Genomic DNA, 26,169 nt, shown 5'->3' with positions numbered 1-26,169 from the left:
GGAGGAGAGGAGAGAGGAGGCGAGGAGAAAGAAGAGCAGAGAAGGGAAGAGAGGTGAGAAACACAGCACACACACACATACACACACACACACACACACACACACAGAGTGAGAGACAGAGAGAGAGAGAGAGGAATTTTTTATAAAGACTTGGTACATTAAAGCTAATGAACAGGAAATCAGCATGATAAAACAGATCTTTCAGTTTAAAGACTTACAGTGGTGAAAACTATGAAATACAGCCTGTTTTTGGAACCATAGTGCTTATTTCTTCATTACTATGTTTCACTTAAACTGTCTTATTACATTTGTGTACTAAAATGGAATAGAACGGTATGCAAAGGGTGATCTGCCCACTTCAAGGAGAGTTCAACGAAAGTATGCAGAAATCACTAAATGAACCATGCTGCCAAAGGCAGGCATTGGAGAGAAAACTAGAAATAGCTAAATACTTTTCATTCTTACCTGTCTACAGACACATAGATTTTAACAAAGGAATACCATGGTATAGACTTGAGCCTTTTTGTCTTGGTTAAACACACTAGGCTGCAGTGATAAAACAGAATGCAACAGAGACCTAATAGGAAAAAAGTGGATCTGGATGTGTTTTCTTGGGAAGCTGTTTAAAACATTGTTTGGGGAAAAGCATAAATTTCATAACAGTCACTGTAGGCATTGTATTCATTGTTCCATTTATTTTCACACACACACACACACACACACACACACACACACACACACTCTGCTATGTGTACCTAAAAAATAATTTGGAAGAACCTATATCCATCAATTTGGAGTGGTCGTTTCTTTGGGATGACTGGCAATTCCCTTTCTATTCTCTTCATTTCTGCTTGTTTGTCTTTAATGAGAAGGACTTGTCATTCAAAAATTTAAAAAAGTATAAAACTATCTAAATAAGAAATTCCTCTCTGAAGATGCATCCTCAGGTTGAGGAGATATCAAACAATGGGAAAAAGCTCTAATCTGGGATCTGAACCTTGGGGGAGCTGCCCACCATTTATAGAAGCACAGTCTTTGGAAACAAAGCAAAGTCACCAGCAATGTGAGGCTTCCTGGTTTTCATGGCTTCATACGGTCATCCATCACTGTTATGTTAATGACCATGATCTGTATGTTAGCAGGTAAATGGGAAAGGAAGTGGGGGCAAAGAAGTATGTGCAGGAATGATCAAAATAAGGCAAGGAAGAGAGGGATCTGGAAATCACCTGAATGCCGACAGGTGAACAGATAGAATTCTTTCAAAGCATTTTTCTTTTTTTTTTTTTCCACAAGAAACCCCTTTTCAGCTTTGGAAGTTTCACTGGGACATACAGTGCTCATCCTCTGATGTCACCTCACATTTGGCTCTTCTGATTTGATGAGCTTGCAGCCCACTAGGAGCTCAAGGGAGTCATGGGGCCACTTGCCAGCACAATAGGGGGCATGACTGTCATGGCCAAGTGAACATCAAAGTAGATCCCCAGGGCTGTATGTTTCAGGCCTTGCTGCACATCAGAATCACTTAGAAACATCCATATTCCTGGGCCCTTGCACCACAAACTGACTGCTTCTGTCTCATCCAGGGTGTGGTCCAGGCATCAGGAATTTTTCCAACAGCTCCACAGCTGATTCTCAACAGGCAGCCAGGCAGAAAACCACTGGCCCAAAGCAAGGGTAGAGGCAGCATGTCATAGGGCTCTGATCTTGGCCTTGACACCGAACCTCTCAGGGCCCATTTCTTTATGTGTAAAATGAGTGTAATTGTAGTTTTTTTTCTTATGAAGCTGCTGTGACTATTAAGTGCAATGGGGCACATTGTATGACACCTAGTCGCTCCTCACTAACTGGTACCTGGCATTATAGGGCAGGTCTGGAAGTGTCCTGGGGGTCCAATCCCCTTCTTAAAGACAGAGGGGCAGGACTTGCCCAGAGTTGCTCAGCCACAGGGCAACAAGGCCCAGGTCAGATGCAGGGCCCTCCACCACCACTCAGCTGCCTCCAGACCCACTGCCTTTGCCATGCTGATGGCAGGACACTGCATCGCTCTTGCAGAAGGGGCTTATCAACTTGAGTGAGAACACTTGCACACTTACTTTTCTTTTGAGATGCCTACAACCTGAACAAGGGCACTTTAAGGGACAGCCCTGTCACCAAACTCATCTGAGGCCCGAATACCATCGGTCAGGCAGGAATGGGTTGGAGAGGGGTATAGCAGGCACAATAAGAGGTCTGAGACCCATGCAGTCATCTGTGCCCACTTTCCCAGGAGACTGAGTAGGCACAGCACCCATAGTGCCCCTGAGCTGGCCCATGGAGCAGCTTACTAACTGTTTGGCCCACAGCAGGTGCTCAGTAAATGGCAGGTGAATGAATCAATGGACAAGGAAATGTAAACGGCCCAACACAGGAAGTTCAGCCATTTACTCAATCCATTGCGGAGCAACCTACAAACAAGCCACGGGTCCCAAACTGAAATTGTGTCTCTTCTACATTCTCCCAAAGAATCCAAAACGATCCAATAGGTTAAAAATAGAAATGTATGAAATAGATCAATCAGGGATGATTGCTTGTGGGTTTGACATAAGGACCCCCTGCAGGGAGTCTGAACTGGCAACAGTCAGGCCCAATGTGCAGTTCATGATGTCTTGAACTGCAAGACAGTTGTAGCAATGGCAAAACAATGCAGAACCAGGCAGGCCAAGGATGAGTAGGCGATGGGGAAAGGAGGGGAGGGCAGGGGCTGTGAGGGGCAATGGCTTGGCATCCCTGCCAGGTGAGCCTCTGTAATTTGCTGGCAGCTTCTGTGGGCTCCCAGAGCTCTCACTTAATTGTTCGTCTGCCATTAACCTGCTGGAAGTAAGGTGCAGAGATGGAGGAGGCAGGGCATGACCACCAGACACTAAAGGTACCAGCAGGGGCCACTGGCAAAGGAAAGGAGGCTGCACCTCCCCTACATGAGAGCCTGTGTACACACACCTTTTCCAGCACCCATCAACTACATCCCAAGCAAATGGTCCGTGATCAATTCCAATTCTAGTAAGCAACTGACCCCTCAGTAACAAAGCAGATCCCAGGAAGCCCCCATTGCTGGAGCGGATGTTACCTTTGCTATGCCAAGCCTGTTGCTGGACACTCATTGAATGTTTCAGGAGGATGCCCAATAAAGCGGGCAGGCTTACCTGGCTGTTCTCAGGGGTGGGACTGGGGATGCTGACTGAGGCTGCTGTTTTGGTAGAATGGCAGGCTGCAAGCCTCTTCTGAGCTTTCATTTTTCAATAGACTTCAATGAGACTCTACTTTGTCAGAGGCCATGAAGCTCCATGTTTTGGATTTCACGGAACGAGCTTTCAACAGTGACCCTGAAGTGCCCTGGCTGAGCAGCAAGAACACCAGCCAACCCTAAACAAGGCCAAGGAGAGGTGGCTGTGTTTACATGGAAGTGCTCAGCCTCACTGTAATAGCAGCTGCTTTTACCAGACATCAGTGAGGCATGGAAATCTATTATCCAGTTAATTTTGCCCCCTAGATAAACGCTTGCTTTCGTGTCTCCTCTTTCGCAGTTACTGCGAGAAGTTGGCTGGGCTTTCCCCTGTGCCCAGTGCCACACTCATGCCTTCACTGGGTCACTTATGCCTGTGGCTGATGCCACTGAGGTTTTGCCTGCCCAGACTGGGTGTTTCTGACTAAATCCCACAGCCACCATTTTAGATCAAGGGCAGGAGATAGCTCACTGCTCCGGAATGACCTCCCCTCCCAGCATCCTGGGGCGGGGGTGGGTGGCAGGCCCCCAACCAAGCTCCCAGTCCTTTCCAAATGAATCTTCCTGCTTCACCCATGTGCTTTTCTTCAGTCTCTGTGGTATTAGTACTAGCTGTCTCACAGCTACTGCTTCCTTCAGCCCTCTCACTGTGACAATCAATAGAAACTGGCAGGATTTCTAAAGAGCACATCTCGAACTTCTCTACTTACACAAAACAGAATGGGATATGATTTGGTTTTAGAAAATTAGCAAAGGGATAAGGACATTGGACCCCAGATGTCCCAACTCCCAGAGGCCCTGCCTTTGGTGGCGAGGAAAGGGGAAGGAGTGAGTGACAGTGCCCTGGCATCTTTTAGAAATGAATTTCTTTCTCTCCGTACATAAATGCCTGCAGAGTCCCATTTCAGAATCTGGCAGACAAAGCCACCAATGTGATCCCCATGACCTTATAAGCATTCATTAAAATGCATTTCAGGGCATGTGATGGCCTCCCCACCCCCTAAATAGTGAGAAACAAAGGTTTCCCTTCTGATAGAGACAAGTTCAGCTCTGAAGTCAACATTATTTCTGGTTCTGTCTGAACAATGACATATGGCAACTCTTCCTTTTCTGTATTTCTAGTCCAGAATGACAAAAAAGGGGAAAAATTTCTTAGAGAAGGTAGAGATCATAAGAATACAGTCCATGTTCATAAAATGAGCATAAGGAGAATAAAGAATATAACTTGAGACTCTTTGCAAGGAAGTCTGGCAGGCTGTTATAAATGCTTAATTTTAGACACTGTAGCTGTAGTTTTAACATGGACACCAAGAAAAAGGCCAGCAAAGGGTATGCACTGTTCCTATTGGGCAAGAGGATAGGAGGTCAAAAAGGTAGCCAGGAAAGATGAACTCAGGGGGACTCATTTTCCTTCCAGAGGCCGCTGGGCATGCAGGTCTTGGACAAAATTGACACAAAGGTAAAAACCACCTGTGGCTTTTTTAGTCTACTCTTTTTGCATCACCATTTTGCTGGTTCTCCCAGTCTCTTCTCTTACACTCATACTCCATGAACAACTTTATTCCATATTGTTACATTTTCCCTGATGAATTTTGAAGCACCTGATGTTGGCCAACTAAATTAGATTTCGAGCCCTCTTAGGACAAGGATGATCTCTAGTAGGCTATCTAAGAAGAAAGTAATGAAGATGTCATGAGGCATGATGGAGGTAGCATAGAATAGATAAGAAAATATTGTATCAGGAATGGGTTTGAGGAGACAGAGAGATGGGGGTGGGGAGAAAAATAGTGAGAACGAGGGAGAGAGAGTGAGAGAATGAATATGTCTGCATTTGCACATGGGATCAGAGGAATATCCATGTGTATAGTATCAATGCCTGTATTTGGGGATGTGTAATTTACATGTTTATCTTCAGCAGAATGTCCCAACAAACCGAAACCGACCTTTCTGTGGAACAAACAGGATTTTGAGCATTTCCAGAATTGTTAAGACATGAGGCTCTGGAGTATACCAGGGTGGTTGGGAATGGCAGGAAACCCTGAATGCTAATGCTGATTAGCTTCAAGAGGAGTCAGTTATGTCTCAGGAGCAAATCTCTGATAATGGGTGGTTTGGAGCAAGAACCTCGACCTACACATCGGGGATTTATTTGTGCCCTGATTCACCCTGGGCCAGCACTTGATGCAGACAGAGGCAGGCTGGGTTGGAGGAAGGGCCAGGAATGTGCCTCAGAAGAACTTTCGTTAAGTCCTAGCTCCTCCATTTGTTGTGTGGCTGTGGGCAAGCCGCTCCCCTCCCTGAGCCTCAATTTCTTCTTCTGTAAAATGGGTACTTGGCCTACCACATGTGCCTCACAGCATCAGTGAAAGGTTCCATTGTACTCACTGAGGAGAGCACTTGGGGAGCAGTAATCACTACTGATGTAATTCTCAAGGCTCTGTGTCCTTGCTTTGGGCCTCTCTTGCTCTCTGACAAATAAGGATGCATTCACTAGGATTGGGGGATGGGGTGGAAGTAGGGAGAGGCAAGTCACCTAGTCCTGACAGCACTGACCTGACAGCCAGTGATGATGTCTTGGTGGCTGAGCCTGGAAACTCCTGCCTCATGCTCCTTGCCACCACCTGCCACTCTGGGTCCTGCCACAGTTCCCAGCCTTCAGCTACCCTGACCTGAGGGCTGGGGCTTCAACAGGCTTATACCAGAGCTATCTAAGCAGCAGCCTGGAGTGGCTGGAACAGCCCTGACAAAGGCAGAGATGAGCAGACCTGGGTGGGCAGTGTTCTAGGACTACTTCCTCCTTTTCTGTAGTGGAGACATACCAGTTGGAAGAATTGACAGCTCTAAGGATGACCCTCAACATACAGATGTATATGAATTTAATGAGCTCAGAATTTGTATTGTACCATCTCGTGAGAGGAATCAATGTATTCTGCCCTTGACCAAGCATTTGTTGAGAGCTGGCCTCCAACTCCTAGGCTGTCAGAACTGCTGAGCCCTTCAAGACAGGCTGCTCCCACCCACTCATGGTAAGCCTGATGAGGCCTGTAGTCTGTTTCCCAGGAAGAAACCCTCACCAAGTCTTCTCCAAACACATTCCCATGTACTATTATTGGCGGGATAGAGATGATTACTGTTGGAAGAGAAACTCTGGATGGATTTGCTGGGTTAACCTATAGAGGAAGCATGTGCTGCTGAGGGACCTGTAATAGAAGCTGAGGGTCAAAGGGGAGGGCCCTGTCCCAATCCAGATGACCCCGTTTCTGCTGGACCCACATTCACAAACTTAATTTGCATTTTGCTTGAATTTGGCTAACAAGGTGAAAATCACACAGGAAAAGGGAAAAGTGTAGGCAGAATCCAGGTAGGAGGCCTTCAGGGCCACTGGGCAGAGATCATTTAAGCCCAACCTTCTCACTTCTCCCTGGACTCTGCCTCTAAAGGACGTAGTGCTGTGACCTCTTGTAGGTCTCTTTCACACTTGGGGCCTCAGTTTCCCCACTTGTAAAGTAAATGGGTCCCAGCTTTGGTAAGCTTATGCTTACCTGATGCTTTCTTCCTGGGCTGCTTTTGTAGAGAAAAGATAAATTTCCTTCTTCATCCATCCAAGAGGGCTTCTTTCCCTGGGGGTGAGAGTAGGCTGAGGAGAGAGCCACTTGCACACACTCTTAAAGAAAGTATTACACCTGCACCAGCTCAGTGAGAGGCACAGATCAGACTGTTACTTGAATCAAATTATGAGCCTCCCTAAATATCTCCATGACATTTTAATAGGGAATTACTTGAACACAGACTGTGGGGCACAGGGTGGGGTGCACCTCTGGCCTTCCTCCGGGAACGAATTCCTCATGAAAATGACCTAGTAATAAAACTTTCCCCCTTTAAAAGATTGTTTTAATAAAGACTAAGTGGCTACAAAGAAACATTGCAGTGGACAAACAAGAAGGGCTGTACTGTTTCAGTGACTCACAGACATGGATTTCAGGGGAAAAAGTGCTAGGCTTCTTCCAAGGGCCAGGCTGCCAGACCACTCCTGTTCCTGAGTCGTTCCCTCTCCCAGCCCTGTCCTGCTGTCCACAGGAGACTAGCAATGTGAATCCTGAGAGTAGCAGGTCTGCACTTGTTGGATCAATAAGCTGTGCTTATTGACATATTCTATTAGAAAGTCCTACCAAGTCACCAGTCACCAGAAAGGCTGCCAGCTCTCCAACCACCTCCAAGGAACTATCCTTAATGGGGCCTTAACAAGCCTAAGACAGGGTTGGTTTGGGTCCCAAGCCAATATTTGCTTTGCTATATGTCAGTCACATGGGACCCAAACCAACCCTCTCTTAGGTGCCTCACCAGTCACTGTAGGCATCCCAATTTCAAGTTTGGTTTTCTATGGTCAAAGTCCAGCATGCATTAAGTGAAGGGGTGGTGATGATTGAGTTAAAAGAGAACTCCAAACCAGTTTAATTCTTGGACGCACATCCCATCTCACCATGGTGCTTCCAACCTTCTAGAGATGATGGGTTCCTATTTTCCAATAACAAAGACCTCCACAGGAGTGCTGCCTCGCCACCAGGGAGTGCTTTGTAACTGAGACTGGCATCCCACGTTCAGTCCTCCAGCTGTGGCCCACCCCTGCCCCATCCATTGGGTCTGGCCTGCCCTAGGCTCTTAGGTATGGCTGCATTGTAAAATGATGGCCACAGAGCTGGCATTTCCTATAGTGTAGTTCATCTAGTGCACTACCTCATAGTTAGAAGAAATTTGTCTAAGCCACTGAGGGTGGCTCTTAGTGCCAACTCCAAGACTAGGAAGCTTCCCTTTCTTGGGAGAAGGGGTAGATGGTAAGGCAGATGGTCTAGGCCAATGGGAGCAGGGAAACCACAGTAAGTACTGGGCCACAACACAAAGACTCCATGTGTGGCCTCCATCAAGTCCCTCTTCAAATTGCTTTGGCCGCCTCTGTCCCATGTAGGACTTCAGCGAGGGGCCTGGCTGAAGGCTATGAATTGTGTGGAGCTCCTCATTGCAGACCCCAACCATCTGATGCTTGGAAAGTGTTACCAGGATGCAGCCATGCCATGTAGCCAATGAACCGAGAAAACACCCCTTTTCTAGAATGCTCTAAAGAGGCAGCATAATTCAGAGGTGAGGAAGGAAAGACACCACCAGGGACCCAGGCAGTTCCTACAAAAGCCAGACTTTCTTTCACCTAGGGAGTAACAAGACCAGTGGAAAACACTCTAGGCGGCCCTGGGCTATGCCTGACCCTGTCCTCAGCTTTCTACACCTCCACCTAGAGCTCATGTACAGAAGGAGCATCCAGGAAGGCTGCAACTGTAGACTCACCTCCAGGGCCACCCAGAGAGATGGAGGGCACCACACTGGTGGCTCCAGGCCCATTTAGTGGGTCATATCTTCACACCACAAGGCCCCAGATTTGGCTGATACGGGCATATTGGACAGGGGGCACTTATGCCGTTCCCCATTGCCACCAGGCCTCTGGCTACCTGTGTATACTCTCACAAGTGCCACCATCTTGGCTGAGCCTCCAGATGGGAGGTCCCTGAGGCAGTGGCGGGCTTCTTGCTAATGCTGATGGGATAAGAAATGGGATAGGTGGGGAGGGCCGTAGACTGGGTCCTGAAGAATCAAGTGGGTTTTTAGAGGAGTTACTGGTGCATTTCAGGGACAGGACACCTGGCACAGCTAAGCTGGGGAAATAGGGAGCCATTGCTAATCTGAGAGCTAGAAACAATCAAGTTCTGGGTCATTATTAATTAGGGTAGTTTGAGCTGTGTGGAAATCACGTACTGTGTGGGGTAGCCACAGCTCTCCTTCCAGATAATCTCTAAGACGTCTGATTGGGACTGTGTGAATGCAGTAGTAATGTCTCTTCTTGCTGCCAGGCCCTGCCAGTCCTGCCTCCATGCCCCAGATGGCTCCCCTCATGATTTGACCCATTCCAGGCTTCCATAGTATGTTACTTCTGCACTAGCACTCTTTGGGACCTGTCTCTCCATTGTCTCTCAGACCTTAAAGGACTATACAACCCCAAGGGGCTCTTCCCAAGATAATTGATATGACTTGAGGTAATTCCATTTCTGGAAGCAGTCACTTCATTTTCTGCCTTGCTCTTTCAGTGCTTCACAGTGCAGGATGACACAGGTGCCATCATGGTGAGGATCTTTGTTCAGGGGAATGTGACCTTCACCAGGGTGGCCCAGATAAACCCAGTGGTTTTGTGGTCGGGAGTGGGAGTGCCTTCCCAAGAGCAGGACATGAGACTGGACATGGAAGCCTGTTTCTGGGCTCCATGCTTGTTGGATTGGCCCCATCAGATGAGTGGCAAACTTGCCTGTAGGCATCCTACTCAGGGCACACAATCCCCTGCCCAAAACTATTGGAATGACAAGGCACAAATGACTGTTCTGGTACTAGGCACTTTATATGCATTTACACAGTTATCTTTATAACTCTATGAGACAGATATTACCATTATCATCTCCATCTTAGAAATGAAGACCAGAAATGTCTGCAGTTCAGAGATTTATCAGGGAATCATCTCCAAATTGGTGGGGGCTGGAACTTGAGTGTGAGTGGTTAGAGAACAGAAGCAAAGATTAGTCTTGCCTACCTGCCTTCCTTCCTCCTTTCCTCCCTCCCTTCTTCTCATCTTTCTCCCGTCTTCCCTTTCTCCTTTTCCTTTTGTTTTAGTAAGGGACACCTGATTTATAAGTAAACCTGAAGAATGACTTTGGAATACTTACTAGGTGACAGGCACAGTGCTAAATGCATTTTAGTCTTTACTTTAATGCTCCCAGTGACTCAAGGAAGTCAGTACTAATATGATCACCCCCACCCTCATTGTACAGACCAGGGTGCCCAATTGAAGAGAGGGAGCGTCACTTGCTTAAGTGCATGTGGCTGGCTAAAAAGTGATGAAACCAGGGAATGAACTTGGCTTTGTCAGCCTCCAGAGCCCTGCCCTCAAGCAGAAACAGGGCTTGGAGGAAATAGGCAAAGGTGGAATTCAGATGGTAGGGAATGGTTGAAGGAGAGCTAGAGCTAGAGAAAGAGACAGACTACACCAACTTCCTCTACAAGCAGAGGAAATAATAAGAGCAACCAGTTACTAAGCCCCTGCGTCAGCCCTGTTAACTACATGAATTCCTTTCATCTTCAACATAACTTTATGAGGTTAGAAATTGGGGTACTGAGATGAAAAGGCCTTTGGTCCAGGGCCTCCTGGGGAACACACAGTGACAGACTGTCTGGAAGGGGCAGTCAGGAGATACCCTTGCTGGACCCATGCAGCCTCTACCTCCTTTCCTGGCATGATAAAAAAACTGACCCCATTTGGATTGCAGTGGCAAGGTCAGGAACCAAGGTGACAGTCCTCCCCATTGCCAGGACACCAACTAGAGTAGTTTAAATGGGGCAAAAAAAAAAAAAATAGTTGCTATGAGACTATTTAAGATCCACTCTCATAGTAAATTTCAAATATACAATACAGTATTATTAAATATAGCCACAGTGCTGTACATTAGCTTGCCCAAATTTATGCATCCTGTAACTGAGAATTTGTGCCTTTTAACCGACATCTCCCCATTTCACACCCCACACCCTGCAACTTTCAGCAACCAGCCTTCTGCTGTTTCTATGATTTTAAAAAAGTTCTATGAGTTCAGAAACAAACGTAACTAGGAAGTTACGGATGGATGCATTGACTAACTTGATTGTGGTAATCATTTCACTATATACGTATATCAAATCACCGCATTGTACACTTTAAATATTATACATTTTTAATTTGTCAATTATACCTCAATCAAGCTGGAAAAAATAAAGAAAAAGAAAAGAAAAACAGTTGCTAGTTAATCAGAGCCTTCTTTTCTATACTGAGGTGTGTGGGTCTCTAGTTTTGGGACTGAAGCTTATATAATCTGGGGCCCTCTTTACGAAACACAATATAAAGTTAAAACAAAATTAGGTACCAGGACTGAGAAGTCTTGAGGGACGAGCTTTAAAGCTTAGGCTTGAGGTGACCTTACCCCTCTTTGTGCCCCAATAGTAGGCTAAATAAAATGGCAACAAGCCATGCAGAAAATTTCTCTCCTTGAGAAATCCAACTGCTTTGTAGGTGGGAGAAGATTCCAGAGACACCCAATTAGTTCAGTACATTCTAGAGGGGCATCCTGTCTATGACCCCTTCCTGCTAGGACACACCAGAGATGCTGCTATCATTGGCCATATTTAAAACAATTTCTGTCCAGAACATTCCTCTGTAGCTGGGCAGAAGGGTCACATGCTTACTGAATAAGCACATTTTAGCTCCTGAGTGCCAACTTTTAGCCAGCAGAGATATCGATCCCACTTCGTACATTCAGAGTCAGGCTGGTGAGCTCTGATGCTGTAGCAGCTGAGACTTGGAGGGACCACGGGATGAGAAGTCAGTCCAAAAACTCTTCTCATGGCCTAGGTCCTCTCTTTTTAAATCGAGGTAAAATTGACATAGCATGAAATCAACTTTTTAAAAGTGTACAATTCAGTAGCATTTAGGACATTCACAATGTTGTGCAATTGGCACCACTACCTAGTTCCAGAACTTTTTCATCATTCCAAATGGAAACACCCCTCCCTCAGCTCCTGGCAACACATTCATCTACCTTCTGTCTCTATGAATTTGCCATTCTGAACATTTCATATAAATGGGATCATACAATATGCGGCTTTTTGTGCCTGGCTTCTTTCACCCAGCATCCTGTTTTCTGGGCTCATCCATTTGTGGCATACCTCAGAACTCCATTCCTTTTGTGGCTAAATAATATTACATTGTGTAGATGTGCCACACTTTGTCAGTCCATTCATCTGATGGACATTTGTTTTGTTTCTGTCTTTTGGTTATTGTGAATACTGTTGCTATGAACATTTGCATACAAGTTTTTGTTGAACACTTGTTTTTGGTTCTTTTGGGTGTATACCAAGGAGTGGAATTGCTAGGTCATGGAGTAATTTTATGTTGAACTAACTTTTTGAGGAACTGCCACACTGCTTTTCACAGCCTGGGTCTTCTTGGAAACTTGCATTATTGGAGGTATATGGCAGAGCAGCAGGGAGAGCTGGGTCCCAAAGCTGATCTCCAGACTGTCAGAGAAACCTCTGCAGCTTCTTTAGAGAAGCACTTTTCTGTTCCTGCTGCCAGTCTGCACCACACTGTACCACAGCCTCTGCTAGTGCCAGAGGCAGATGTAGGCAACACTTTCCCTGTCTCCAGGCCAAATTATGGCACCAAGAGGATGAGAGCCAAGGGAAAAAGCATGAACAAATGTGGTGACCAGGGGGTTGGCTTCTGTAGCTTTTCAAAGCCAACTGCTCTTTCCCATCTAAAACTGCAGCCTGGGCAGGGCTTGTTAAAGCCCTAATATCCTATGACAGGGTTTGGGGGGACCCAATGGTCACTGCCATTTGAGTTGGAGAGGATGTGGAAACTCTCTTTCTGGACGGGAATGCTCCATCTAGCATGAATTGCATTTGCTTTGGGCAAGAAACTTCTGAAGGCTTTGTTTTCCACAAGCCTACTCTGCTGCATCCACCCTTCTGCCTCCCAGCCCCTCCATCCCAGTTCTATATCTGGAACCCTGAAAAGGTGAGCTCATCATATACTCCCCATTTATTCAGCCATGCAGGAAATCCCTCTAGAGCCATCTCTGGGAAGAACATGGCCAGAAGCAACAAAAGACATGTCTGCACAATGACTCAGCAGAGCCTGCCTATGCAAGGGGTGTGTACCTAGGAGGTTGGTTCTGCATTTTTATATGCATACAAGATGCAGCTTCTAGTAGCAAAAATATTTTAGGGTTGCATGTGGGGTATATCGTATTCACGACATAAGCACTCTCATGGTAGGCTAAAGGGATCCATATAGACTCTCAGAATATTGCGTTTTTCTAGATCTTCAGATCCAAGTCTTGGTGTTACCAACTACAGGCCTTTATAAAATCTCAGACTCTTTCAGTGAACAGTGTGGTTTCTCATTCATCATCCTTCGATTCTAACAAAAATCCTAGGAGGTAGGCAGGGTTTTGCTTGGGGTCCCTAATTTACACATGGGTAAACTGAGGCAAAGGGGGTGCTGGTGGCTTACTAAAAGTCACATAGATAGTGGTAGAACAGAGCTTGGTACTCAGGACTCCAGAGTGCAGCCCAGGTAGCAGAAGCCCTAGAGCCCCAGGTGTGTATCGTTGTGGATGTGTGGACACCTCAGCAGTAAGCCAGGCTTCCCTGAATGAATCCAGAGGTAATTATGGGGTGCTAAACGAAAAGTAGATCATTTCAGTTCTTCACACTTAGAGTGAGGATAAAAAATTACTTTTAGTTTCAGTCATAACATTTTGATTTCCCTGTAGGGACTGTTGTACTTGCCCCAAGGTTTCCCAAACCATACATCACAGGATAGTGCCAGATAGCAGTGACCTCAGAGGATAAATCTCCTATTGTAGTTTTAATGATGTACATTAGGGTAGCTTGACTGCTGAGAATTTGCTGATCCTCTTGGGCCCTTAATGAGCTCTCAAGTGCCAGGGAGCACTGACTGGGCTGCTATACACTCCTTGCACATTATAGACATTGTAGGCAAATAGATAATCTGATTATAAAAAAAAAAAAAAAAAAAAAAAACCATGAAAAACAAAAACCAAAACCTCTGGACAACAAATTCTAATAGAAGAACTTAGCAGTGTAGGGTGATTAGGGGGCTTAAGGTAGGCCTTCAGCCCTCACAGTCTGTTTAAACCTTGTCTCTAATTGGTGGTTACCTTGGGCAAGTCATTTTTCCCTCTGTGAGCCTGTTTTCTTGCCAACGAAATGGAAAAAAGTGAAGCCTCCGTAAATTTTTTGCAAGGATTACACGAGCTTAGAAATGTTATTAGCATAGTGCCTGGCATAGTGTAGATACCAAATAAATATTATCTCTCTTTCTACTCTTGAAAATGCAAACACATTCTTGGTGGTCCCAAAATAGCCTGTAACATGGTTTACTTAGCAGCATTTGCCATTCAAGGCAGATCTCCCTTTAGTCATTGGCTGCACTCCTGAACAGCTGTGTGAAAGGCTAACTTTTGTAAGCCGAATCATAATAAAATGCAGCAAAAATTTGTCACTGAAAGGAGAGCCTCAGTATATCCTTTTATGAAGTGAAAGATTCCTCATCCAAACTTATCTTTTTTAAAAGTGTGCATTTGGAGATATAGCCCTTTCTTATGAATCCTAATTCAATTTTGGCCATAAACACATGTGGATGTTCCACAGCCCCAAAGCACATAGCAACAAGAGTACGTTCTATATTGAAAATAATGACAATTTAAAAACATGTACTTATTTCACTATATGTGGACGGTGTCTATGATTGCATTATGAAAAATGTCATATAACCATGTGCATGTGCATGAGAGAGAGAAGTGGTAGGGTGGTGGTGGTAGAGGGAGTGGTGATAGTAATAATGGTAATGGTAGAGGTGATCGAGGTGTTAATGATGGAGGTAAATGTGGTAGTGACGATGATGGTGGTGGACGTGGTGGTGGCAGTTGGGATGGTGGGATGGTGGTAACAATGGTGATGATGGTAATGGTGTTGATTTAAGAGGTGGTGGTGGTAGTGAAGGTAAGGGGAGTGGTGGTGGAGGCGGTGGTGGTGATGGTGGTGGTGGTGGTGATGGTGGTGGTGGTGATGGTGGTGGTGGTGATGGTGGAAGTGACGGTGGTGGTGATGGTGTTGATGGGATTGTTCATGGTGCTGGTGGTGCTGGGATCAGGGTGAGTTCCCACAGTATATCTCATTCTTGTTGTACCACTCTGTCAACAGCACCACTGACCAGGGCAGAGGAAGAGGCTCACTCTGAACATGTTATTAATGGAAACCTCAAAACAGTCTGTCTCCTCATAGTCATTCATAATTATCTTTTTCTTACCTGGAAAACTGAAACTGAATTACTGGGAAAAACACAGGAGATTTTTGTTTGTTAATATGCTGCCAATAAAGTAATTTTATGTCAAATTTAACAACAGGAAAGGGCAAGGCATTTCTAAGTTCCTTAGATGTCATGTGGCTAAAAAAACAAAAGGATAGACAACAGTTAGGTACTGTACACTTAACTGTTTGAAGCCGTATATTCAGAAAGCAGATGTTGGGTGTTGGTGTTTGAGAACTGACTTCCTGGAGGTATTTTATATAGGCCAAGTTCATTGTTCTAAACTCTAAGGGCTTGATGAGGGAGGAAAAGTAGAGAAAATGTTTAGTTTTGCCGACAGCATCACACGGGCAGCCCTAATGCTAGACAACTTTAGGGCCTGAAGCTTATTCTAGGAAAAGAAGCACCTACAGAGAGTGGCACTGGGCTCTCCTCCACTACAGAGATGACAGCATCTGACAGTACAGGGCAGGCAGGGCCGCCGAGGGGGTCCAGAACAGATACCTCAATGAGAATGAGGACAGGCCAGGGAGAGAAGTAGGGAACCAGAGAGAAGGAGCTGGAATTCTAGTGGGATACATGATAATTAAAGAACAAGAACAAGATAAGAGTGTGTGCAGTATTCTTTCAAAGACTGAAAAAGTACTGATGTGATAGAATGGCTGGTGGCTCCTCTGAGGAGGTGACATTGAACTGAAGGTCTAAATGTGAGAAGGAGCAGGCCAGGAGAAGCACTGGGGGCAGAGCACTCCAGGCAGGAGGGCAGCAATTGGGAAGGACCTGGGGGAAGGCTATTGGACTGTTCCAGTGATGGGTAGGCAGCCAGCGTGCATGTCACACAATGCACCAGGAAAGTAGTTATGAGCTTGCAGAGGGCCTTGCAGGCCATGGGAAGGGGATTGGATTGTATTTTGTTTGTAGGGAAGCCATTGGGGGGCTTAAGTAGAGGAAGGATTGACTTCATCTCCGAAAAAGATATTTCTGGATGCTGATGGGAGGAGAAATGGAAGGAAAAGGAACAGCTCTGGAGAGAAGAACTTTTAAGAAGAGTGAGTTTGGGAGTGTGGAGTTGGGGCCAGCTTTGGCACAGGAGGGGAGGCTAAACATGTGGCAGGCATGAGGACCTGTAATTCTACTTCAGATGGGTACCGTTTATTAGGGGAAACAAATGAACCAAATGCCCAGTGACATAGGCCAAGTGTTGGCAAACTTCTGTGATGGCCCAGGAAGTAAATATCTTAGGCTTTGCGGGCCATGTGTTCTCTGTTGAAACTCTGCGTAGTAGACTATGTTAATGACAGGGCATGACTGTGTGCTAATAAAACTTTATTTACCAACACAGCCTGTGTGCTGGATTTAGCCTGCCAACTCCTGACCTAGAGCATGAACTGAGCGTCTTCTCTGAAGGAAATAAGTTCTTTCCAAATTGCTCTCCTCACAGGGGGCCATGTAGGCCCACTGTTCACAACAGAGTGAGTGGGCAATCTTTCTAGAGCAGAAAAACTGAAAGGTTTCTGCCACAGTGCAAATAAGGTGACCATTTCTAAACCGTGCAAGTGATGCAGCAGTCCCAAATGTTGTCTCACCTGCGCTAATGACACTGCTCATTGTGTGCCTGTTCACAGGTGCTCTGAATCTTCCAGTGAGAAGAGAGAAACATCATCCTTCCTAGGATTCCCTTGGGCCTTGCTCTTATAGTCTTGTACATCATTGAAGAATTTGCATTGTCTAGTAGATTAAAGCACACCCTCCACCCTCGGGCCCTCAAGGGTCTGTATGATGATACAGTCTCACCTCTACCCCTTCCATCCCCATCCTAGGTGCTATGGCCAATCTTGAGGCCACCATGTTAGGCCTGTGCATTTCCCACCTCCACCATGTAACTCTCTGAAGGCCAGGTCGTTTCCTACTCATCTTGGTGACCCCAAAGCCTCATGACAGGGCTCAGCTGGCATCTAAAGATGTGAATGAACCATTGGAGAAAATGGTACTCTGCAAATAATTCTGTTCACTTCCCATTTCCAGTGTAAGACCTAGAGACAATGACTTTTTAGATGCATCCCTTCCCCTCTGTATGACACTGGCCTTCTCTTGTGTCCAGCAATGTGGGTGGCCTAGATGATTCCTAAGGGACCTTCTGGCCAAGATGAACAGCAGCTGCATCTTATTGAGCAGTTACTGTATGCCATGTACTGAGCCACAGCTCCAAGGGCATAGGAGCAAGAACTGTCAGGGTCAGGGCACTGGAGGGAGGCAGACAAAGACAGGCCTGTGCTGAGCAAGAGAGAGGGAGGCAATGACAGCAGAGACATGGCTGGGCCTTGGGTTTGGATGCCCACTGGCCAGTGGCTCATGCTTGCCTTTCTAACTTTGGAATTTAGGGGCTGAAGATCTGGAGAGAAGGGAGGAGGGAGATGAGGAGAAGAAGAGAAAGGGAGGAAGAGAGTGTAGGGAAAGGAAAAGCAAAAGGGGAGGAGGAAGGTTTCCAACAAATGATTCTATACCAACTGCAGAAATCAAAATTTGTTGCCCAAATCTTAGAAGTTCATGTCCCTCCTCCCCAGAAGTCTGGAATGTGGCACACCAGGGGTAGTTTATAACCCAAATATCTATTTGTAAAAAGAGAAACATTGGGCTCTCCAGCTGTGGATTCTCAGTAGAAGCAAGAGGCCTCAGCCTATACAAGCCAGCCCAGAGTTTGAGGAGCCCCAGGCCCACACCCACAGGGCTGCCCCCTGGGTCTGCATGCTCCCTAGAAATGTACACACTTCTGAGCCTCAACTCTGCCCTGGAGTCTAATGGCATCCCCCTCCTTCCTGGGGAAGTTCCATCTCCAGAAACCTGTTACCTTGGGCCTTATGTCAAGGAAACTATGGGAAAGAGCTAGGCAGGAATGCAGGTGAGGCCAGCATGGGCTCCTGAAAGTTCAGAAATAGGCAGTGTCATGCTCCCAGGTGCCTGCAGAAGCCAGCTGAATAATGGAGCTCCCCTCAAACAGACTGTGATTTGCAGGTCACTGGTTTACTGAGCTGGGCTACCCAGGAAGGACCCAAATGCCAAGCCCAGTGGTGTCCTGCAAGCTGAGCAGTGCTCAGTTCTTGCAAAAAAGGTCTGTGTGAGGGCAAGGCCTCTGCCTGGCCTCTTGCCCCAGTTGGGTGTCTGGAACAGGAAAGAACCCTTACTGCAGGAGAGGTAGGAGGGAGCAAAGGGAGTGAACAGCTGCATGCTCCATGGGGAAGATCCCCAAAGTAGAAAGGCGCATACACACTGCTGCCCTTGACCCAGAATGCTCACAGCTACATTACAGAGCCAGGTCTCCTCAGTGCAGTGGGGCTGCTGATGAGACTGTGGGATCCTCAGGGGTCAGGACACACATTTCCCATCATTCTTCTGATGGCAAAGACCTCTGAGCTAATGCCACCCTCTGATCATTAAAAAAAAAAGTGTTCACAGCAGTGTGTGGTTTAGAACCATGCTCTGTGTTGTTGGGAGCATGTGCGCACCCATAACTTGTTCATTACCATCCCCGAAACCCTGATGTAGGCAGAGAGCAGAGTTATTAACCCCACTTTACTGATGTGGAGACTGAGGCCCAGAGGCTCATGAAAGTTCTCAGTAAGTGGCAGGGACAGTTGCCTCCAGATGAACTGGCCCCTGGGGTCAGCTGGGGCTTGGAAGGGGCCCATACACATGAGCGCCCCTCTCTTGGGGCCAGACTTGCACCCATGCCGTACCTTTAACCCGAATGAAGCAGGGGATGCTGGCAAAGGCTCAAAGCTCTGAACCTGGGTTTTCTCTTGAGACTTCTAAGGGAGCTCTTTTGACAACTCACTCTGTTCCCAGCTGGCTGCCCCTGCATGGGGTTTTTAAGCAGCCTGGCTTTCTACCAGGCTTGGCAGTGGACAACGCTGATTGGAAGGTTCAAGGGAACCACTGGAATGAAGTAAATGTGCTTCTACTCTTTACCTGTTTATGGGTTGTCTGAGAACAGTGCCTGGCCTACAGAAAGCCCTGGAGCTACCTGAGCTCCTAATCTGGGAATGGAAAGCATCAGGGTAGGAAAAGCGTTGGAGGCAGGGTACCTCAATTTGAGATCTGAATTTACAACTGCCTGCCTGTGTGACATTGGGAAAGTCTCCATCCTTTCTGAGTATCAGTCTCCTCCCTGGGGAAGTGGAAATATCAGTCTCTGTGACACAGGAGCAAATGAGCTACTGTGTACAAAGTACCTTGCACAAGAGAGACGCTCAACGACTTGTCTCTAGGTTTCATCAAGAACTACAGAGTGAGATAGATTTGTTCCCAGTGGAGGAAACCTGGAAATAATTTGCTCCCAGACTATGAGCTCCTGGAGCTCAAGGTCTAGCACAGGGCTGGCCACAGAGAAGGGACCCTGGAAATGTGGCAGGAGGCCAGAGATAGACAGGCCCTTAGAGCTCACACCCATGCCCTCTGACCTCAAAAAGAAAGAAACCTGCTCAAAATCTCACAAATAGCTTGTTCCAACCCTGGATCAAGTCTGAGGTCCCCCTTCCTGAGTCCAGCACTTTTCTTTTGCAGCCTCCCAAGCTGATGGGCAGAAATCTTTAACCCCATCACACACACCAAGGGAGGAGGTGACTGGACCTCCTCCTACTGGGTATGTCTAAGGTCACCAGTCTACAGAAAAGGGACAGATAGAATGGGGTCAGTATTTTTGTAGCCATCCAAACGTCCACATACCCTGTTACACTGAGGGTTCCTCTCTCCACCTTCTTCAGTCCTACTTGTGTTTAGAGATGAGAAAGATGTGGGCTGAGGGGTTGTTTTTTTGTCGTACCGTAGGTGGAAAGCACTCTGCACTTGGGGCCACCCAAATGAGGACCCTTGATGTAGGACCCCCACCTTCTGGATAGCCTTCTGAAAATCACTGAATTTCTCAGACTTTATTCTCTTTATCCATAAAGAAGGAGAATAATAAAAATCCCCCCACCCTGCTCAGCCACTGACTGATTGGGAAGCTCAGAAGAAATACTGGGCACGGCATCCCATTGTAATCTCTACAGGGAGTCACTTCTTACCATTAAATAGCTGAACACAGAAGATGTGCAAAGAGCACTGTGTCCCCTTCCTCCTCCAACTGTATTTCATGCCCTTTGTATGAGGGGCATTTTGTCTAGGAGCTGCCTTATGAAGGGAATAGGTGCCTGCTCCGAGCTGGAGGAAATTGCCACTTACAGTGGGGTGTAGCCTGAGACAGGGACAGCATGTGACATGCACACTGAGTCTCAACTCCATGCAGGCTCTGGAACACTTGCAAATTGGAGTGCTAACGCCTTCTAGATTCTCACATTAGCAATCCTTCGACCTACCAATCTATGGGAAGAATCGAAATCGTAACTTCAAAGGGAAGGACCAAATGTTCTGCCTCCTGTTAAAACTCCATACACTAACTGCAGAGACTGGATGCCTTATTAATCTTGGGTACTCGCCCAAGTGTTCAAAAGGTCAAACTTTTCTGTTCCCAGATTGCCAGAGTCATTAAGCAGTTACACTATTAAATGAATGAACAGATGCTGAAAAGGTACTGCATTACTAAGATTTCTTATGATGATGGCCCCTGCCTGATATGTGTTCAGCATTTAGTGGTTTTCAATGGACATTAGAGTATAGTGGTAATGCCACTGGCCTCTGAGTTTGTCACTTCTTTTATCTGTTACTTCAGTCAAATTTCTTAACCTCTCTGAGCCTCGGTTTCCTGGACGTATTAATAGCTTCTTCTTCCCAAGGTTATCATGAGGATGATAGGAGATATTGTCCCACAAATGCTTAGCAAACTGCCTAGCACCTAGTCAATGCTCACTTAAAGGTGGTTATTCTTACTCTTGGTTCATTTGAACTTTGTTCTCAGAGAGGGAAAAAGATGGACAAAGCCCCATAGCTAGTGAGGAGTAACTACAAGACTAGAACCTAGGTGTTTTGAGCCCTAGTCTTAGGCCAAGAACAAGCGTCACATCAGATGCACGTTTTCCTTCCAGGGCGCTCACAATTGTTTCCATGTAAATTCAAGGACTGCTTAAACAGAACTCTCCTCTGGGACTGATATCATTTTATTTCGAGATTGACTTGAAACATGTTTTTTGTTTGTTTCTTTTCTGGGAAAGAACAAGAGAAACAGTTAAGCTGAATGCCTGAAGCAAATCTCTGTTAGCAATGCTTTCAGGATGAGTGAGAGTGGTGCAAGAAACATGCTTCCAGATGCACATGGTTTCCTGGGACTAGGGTTCAGGGTATCATCCCTGGGTGTTATGCAGTGTCAGAGAGAGAGCAAACAAGGGAAACATCTGAGATCCAGCTAAGGCTACACTCTGCAAATGCAAGCCCAGCTTTGCAAAGGACCTCCTTCCACTACTCACTTTCCAGGCTTAGCAATAACTTGTTTAGGCAGGAGGTTTCCTGGTGAACTCACAGCCCATTCTGCTTTTATTTGGTCAACCTTAGTCCATAAAGACCCAGATTCTGAGATCCTCAGCATGTGCAGCAGAGTTTCATGTTAGTGCTGGGTATCTTCTTGAGGCTACAGGGATCCCCTACAGCAGCACCTATCACACACAGTCAAAGAAGTGGGTTCTCTAAATGCTGTCCAATGCTGTTTCAACTGTGAAGAAGACCATCTGAGAAAGTTGCTTTTGGAGCCTGAGGCAAATTTTTAAAATTCTTTTATCTCCTCAACTGGGGTGAATTCTTGGTGTTCTAGGACAGCTTGAAGTTTTAGAAATACTCAAGCCACTCAGAACTCCACAGAGAACTCTTTCAGAGGACGAGGTGTGGCATAGAGGAGGCAGAGGGCTGATCCTGATCAAGTTCCAAGTGTGACCCTAAAGCAATGAATGTGAATTTTTGGCAAAGCTTACAAAGGGCTCTAAAGGCCATCTGCAAAGAGAAGCCAAGCCCGGAAATGACGTAAGCAATGACAGCTTCTCCAGAGTAAAAGCACAGATGGCTGCTCCAAGGACCTATTCTAAGGACAACCCTCCCTGGAATATGTGCACTCAGCTGTACACTGATCAAAACCAAAGGAGTTATGTACTGGTCACACTTTTTAAGAGTGCTGATGGAGTCGGGGAGAAGGGGACTGTATCCACAGTCCATCAACCCTTTCTCTTAGAATTTGGCCCAAGTGAATGGAAACAAGTGGGAAACAAAAGAGAAATGTAAAGTCAAACTAAAACTGATCATGGACTCTGGGAGCATTATGAAGTTTTTCTTTACTGACTCAATTGTTGATCATAAACAAGAAGCAAGAAATATAAAGGATAATTAGGAAGGAGGTTAGATATTCCTTTCTAGAAGAGACGTAAGGCCTGGCAACTTGGGCCAGCTGTTGACTAAGTAATGTCTCCATTTCTGCCATCCACCTGACTACAGTCTCTGTGAGAGCTGGGGACTCCAGTAAACAAAGTTTTGTCAATGTCTATATGTTTAACTTGATAGCACATTCTCAATATGTTTTTGGTGGTTGGCAATGAAGAAAAAAGGAGATAAGATTTCAATCACCCCCTTCCACATCTGTGGAATTGTATCAGAATTTTTAAAATAAAATTAAAAAATAAATAGAAAGCTGAGTTGCTGAAAGTGGATTGCCCTGGGAATTGGAGAAGACAGGCCCTCTAGTTATGTGAAGTGGCATTACCTCAGAGCCCAGGGCTTCCAGTTCTATGAAAAGGGAGGAAGCAGACCCACGGCTCTATAAGAGCTATTTCCTCTCTGCTCTATTAATTTCAGAGATTAAGCAAGCCACTCCTCTGTGGCCCTAATACCCTGAGATAACAGCTATTGTGTTTGCTGCAACTCCTGCTAACAGAGCTAATCTTGGTGGATTGGTGGTGTTGCAGGCTTTTGTTGTCAAATTAAACTAGCCAATGGCTCTCATAGTCCCTTCTATCATCATCCTGCCCCTAGAACTACCACTGGAATCCCTAGTCCTGAGTTTCAGAACACTTGGATGATGTCTGAGTTCCCTGAGAAGACAGTAGAAGTGTGTCAGGTGAGTTTTTAAAATGACAACAGGGCCAGAAAGTTGAATGGGAAGCCCTTTCTGTGTCCTACGCACTAGCTTTTTGTTCTCAGTCATTCTAGGAAGCTCATGCAATATACCTAGTGCTTGCCATTCTGAGTGGCTTCTATTAGGAGAAAAAGTAAAATCTTCTTTCCTCTCTCATCTTTCCTCATTTTTCTTATTGAATGGGTGCAGTGCAGTGATCACTAAACTGGGAATCCAGATGTAGCCTTAAACTGTATTTCTAGTTCTTCTAGAAACCTACAAGGGGTGGGATCAGCACATCTCCTATATCTCTTCTGGATCAGATTTGAGTTCCTTATATTTTGGGTTGGATTCCTGCCACTAAGTTTACACAGAAAATTTCAATAACACATCTTACGTTCAAGTTTAAGATTAGAAGCATTCAACACCCCCCTCCCCCCATAGCCCATTGTCTGACCGATTCCTGGAGCTTTCTGGGCTCCTGACGATTTCCCACCATGGCGAAATGGGGAAGCATGCTCTTGATTACAAGCCGACTTTTCCAGTCATCCATTGTTTGACCTGCAATTTTATTCTTGACTCTCCAAGGCGTTTCTCAAACGACCTAGACACAGGGCTTAGGGAGACAAAAAGTACACTGTCTTTCAGATATGAAGATGAGACCACTGACCCCGTGAATCACAGACTTTCACTCTGAAGACAGGTTTGTGTGGAGTCAGCCACATTCCTTTTCCCCTCTTCCCACCCACCACCCTCATTGAGTACCCCCACCCCCAAGGATGTGGGGCATTTCTGTGAGACAGTTGGCTGGGATAAAATCACAGTCCTTGACCAGAGGCAGAACAAAGTTCACTGGAAGGCAGAGGGGTGGATGGAGGAGCAGCTTGTTGCAACTAAAATAACATTGGGCTTACAGGCATGGAATCTGTGTCCTAGGTCTGGATTTGCTTTTGTGTAATATACAGCGGGATCCAGGGAAATGCTCCTCTGTTCTCTGAGATACAGTTTCCTTATATGAAAACATGGTGGTTAAATTAGGTGATGGCTTAGGGCCTCTTCAGCTCTACTAGAGTATGACTTATGGTTCATAGAAGAAGCAGCCACCAACTGTGACACTGTTAGGATACAGCCAAGTGAGCTGACTAACAGTTCAAAGCCTGATAGACATAGGATGGAAGCAATGAATGTTGAAAGGGGCTCAGGAAACTCTGGTGCACCGATTTACAGGAAAGTGACTGGGCAGGCTATGATCATGGCTACTCCTCCATGATGGATAAGTAGATATATGCAAACCCAGGTAAAGTTTCATTTCTTTTTGTTTTTCATGATGCAGACATGAAATAAAAGCTCTGCTAGGACATTAATATATGAGGACAGCTCTACTTCCCATAAGCCTCCTTGGCAGTACAGCATCGGGCTCTAAAATCTCAGTGTCTAAACCTCTGCCTCTGGAAATATGAAGTACTTTTCCCCATTCTGTCACTGAGTATCACTAAAACCTCTGGACATTACATATAAAACAAACATAATAAGACACCAAAAGGTGGAAAGAAAAAGGTGTACTGGTTAGGGATCTTGGGACCTGAGCAATGATGCAGTGGTGAGTATTCTGGATTTTCTTTTTGCCTCATATATACCAGACTTGGAGCTGAAGAAGCCAGAAACCCAGAATGCTTATGAACACTGACAAAGAAACCCCAACAAGAGCCTGCTCTTTTTAGCCAACGGACCAAGAAATGGGTAGCCTAGCAAGACTGAAAACTTTTAGACAATAACTGCTCTACTCTAGCCAAATACCATAGAAGAAAATGCAGTCCTATTATATTCCATCAGCAAAAGCCAAACGAGGAGCCTCGGCTCCACCCCCACATAGCAGTAATGAGGTGCCCTTCCCCATCCCCACTAGAGAAGTATCAGTAAAAGCTTAGTGGGGAGCTGGAATCCTCACCCCTGCCCAGCAGTAATGAAGAGTGCCACCCTCCCTGATGCCAATGAAGATTAAGATGGTGCCCCTTTCCCTGCCAGAGCAGTGTCAGAGGAAGTCAGCTAAAGCAGATTTTAAATAAGATCCAGCCTTATAATGTAATATCCAAAATGCCCAAGTTTCAGTGGTGAAGCACTTGTCATACCAAGAACCAGTAAGATATCAAACAGAATGGAAAATACTATTGGCAGATGCCAACAGAAAGATGACACAGATGTCAGAATTGCCTGACAAGGATTTTAAAGCAGTAATCATTAAAGTGCTTCAAACAACAATTGCAACCATGCTTGGAAACAAATGAAAAAAACACAGAAAGTCTCAGCAAACAAATCAGAATTCTCAACAAAGAAACAGAAAATATAAAGAAGAAGCAAATGGAACTTTTAGAACTGAAAAATACAATAATGCAAACAAATTCAATGAATAGAATCAAGAGGAGAATGGTAAGAACAGAGGAAAGAATTAAGGTAGAACAACAGAAACAATCAATCTGAACAACAGAGAGAAAATATCCTAGAAAAAAAAATAAACATAGACTCAGGGACACATAGGATTATAAACAAAAGATCCAACTTTCAAGTCACTGGAATTCCAGAATGAGAAGTGAAAGAGAATTAGGCTAAAGTATTCCAAGAAATAATGGCTGAAAACTCACTAAATTTGCCAAAAGACATAAATCTGGAAATTTAAGAAGCTGAGTGAAGCTCGAACAGTATAAATGTAAAGAAATACACTCCAAGACCTGTAATAACAAAACTCCTGAAACATGAAGAGAAAAGCTTTGAATGCAGCGAAACAGAAATGATACGTATAGAAGAAAACCAATTTGAATAAGAGTGAATTTTTGGTCAGAAACCATGGTTTCCAGAAGGAAGTGGCATAATATTTTTCAAGAGCTGAATAAAGAAAACTGTCAACCCAGAATCCTATATTCAGTGAAAATATGC

At 45.6% G+C, this 26,169-nt stretch overlaps 1 protein-coding gene across 4 annotated transcripts in view; it reads right to left on the bottom strand.

Annotated features, from left to right (window-relative positions):
- MAMLD1 (mastermind like domain containing 1) overlaps positions 1-26,169 on the bottom strand; it is a 581,158-nt gene that overhangs the window by 42,368 nt on the left and 512,621 nt on the right. For all 4 annotated transcript variants that reach the window (XM_017500880.2, XM_037728616.1, XM_037728617.1 and 1 more), the window contains 2 exons: positions 23,696-23,854; positions 6,802-6,879 (listed from right to left, as the gene is read on the bottom strand). In XM_017500880.2, the coding sequence (XP_017356369.1) occupies positions 6,802-6,879; positions 23,696-23,791 (174 nt within the window). In that variant the 5' untranslated portion in view covers positions 23,792-23,854. The remainder of the gene's footprint in view (positions 1-6,801; positions 6,880-23,695; positions 23,855-26,169) is intronic.

This window comes from Cebus imitator, unplaced genomic scaffold, assembly GCF_001604975.1.
Source record: "Cebus imitator isolate Cc_AM_T3 unplaced genomic scaffold, Cebus_imitator-1.0 Scaffold273, whole genome shotgun sequence".
In the NCBI taxonomy this organism is placed as follows: Eukaryota; Metazoa; Chordata; class Mammalia; order Primates; family Cebidae; genus Cebus; species Cebus imitator.
This window is presented reverse-complemented; position numbering and strand designations above follow the sequence as displayed.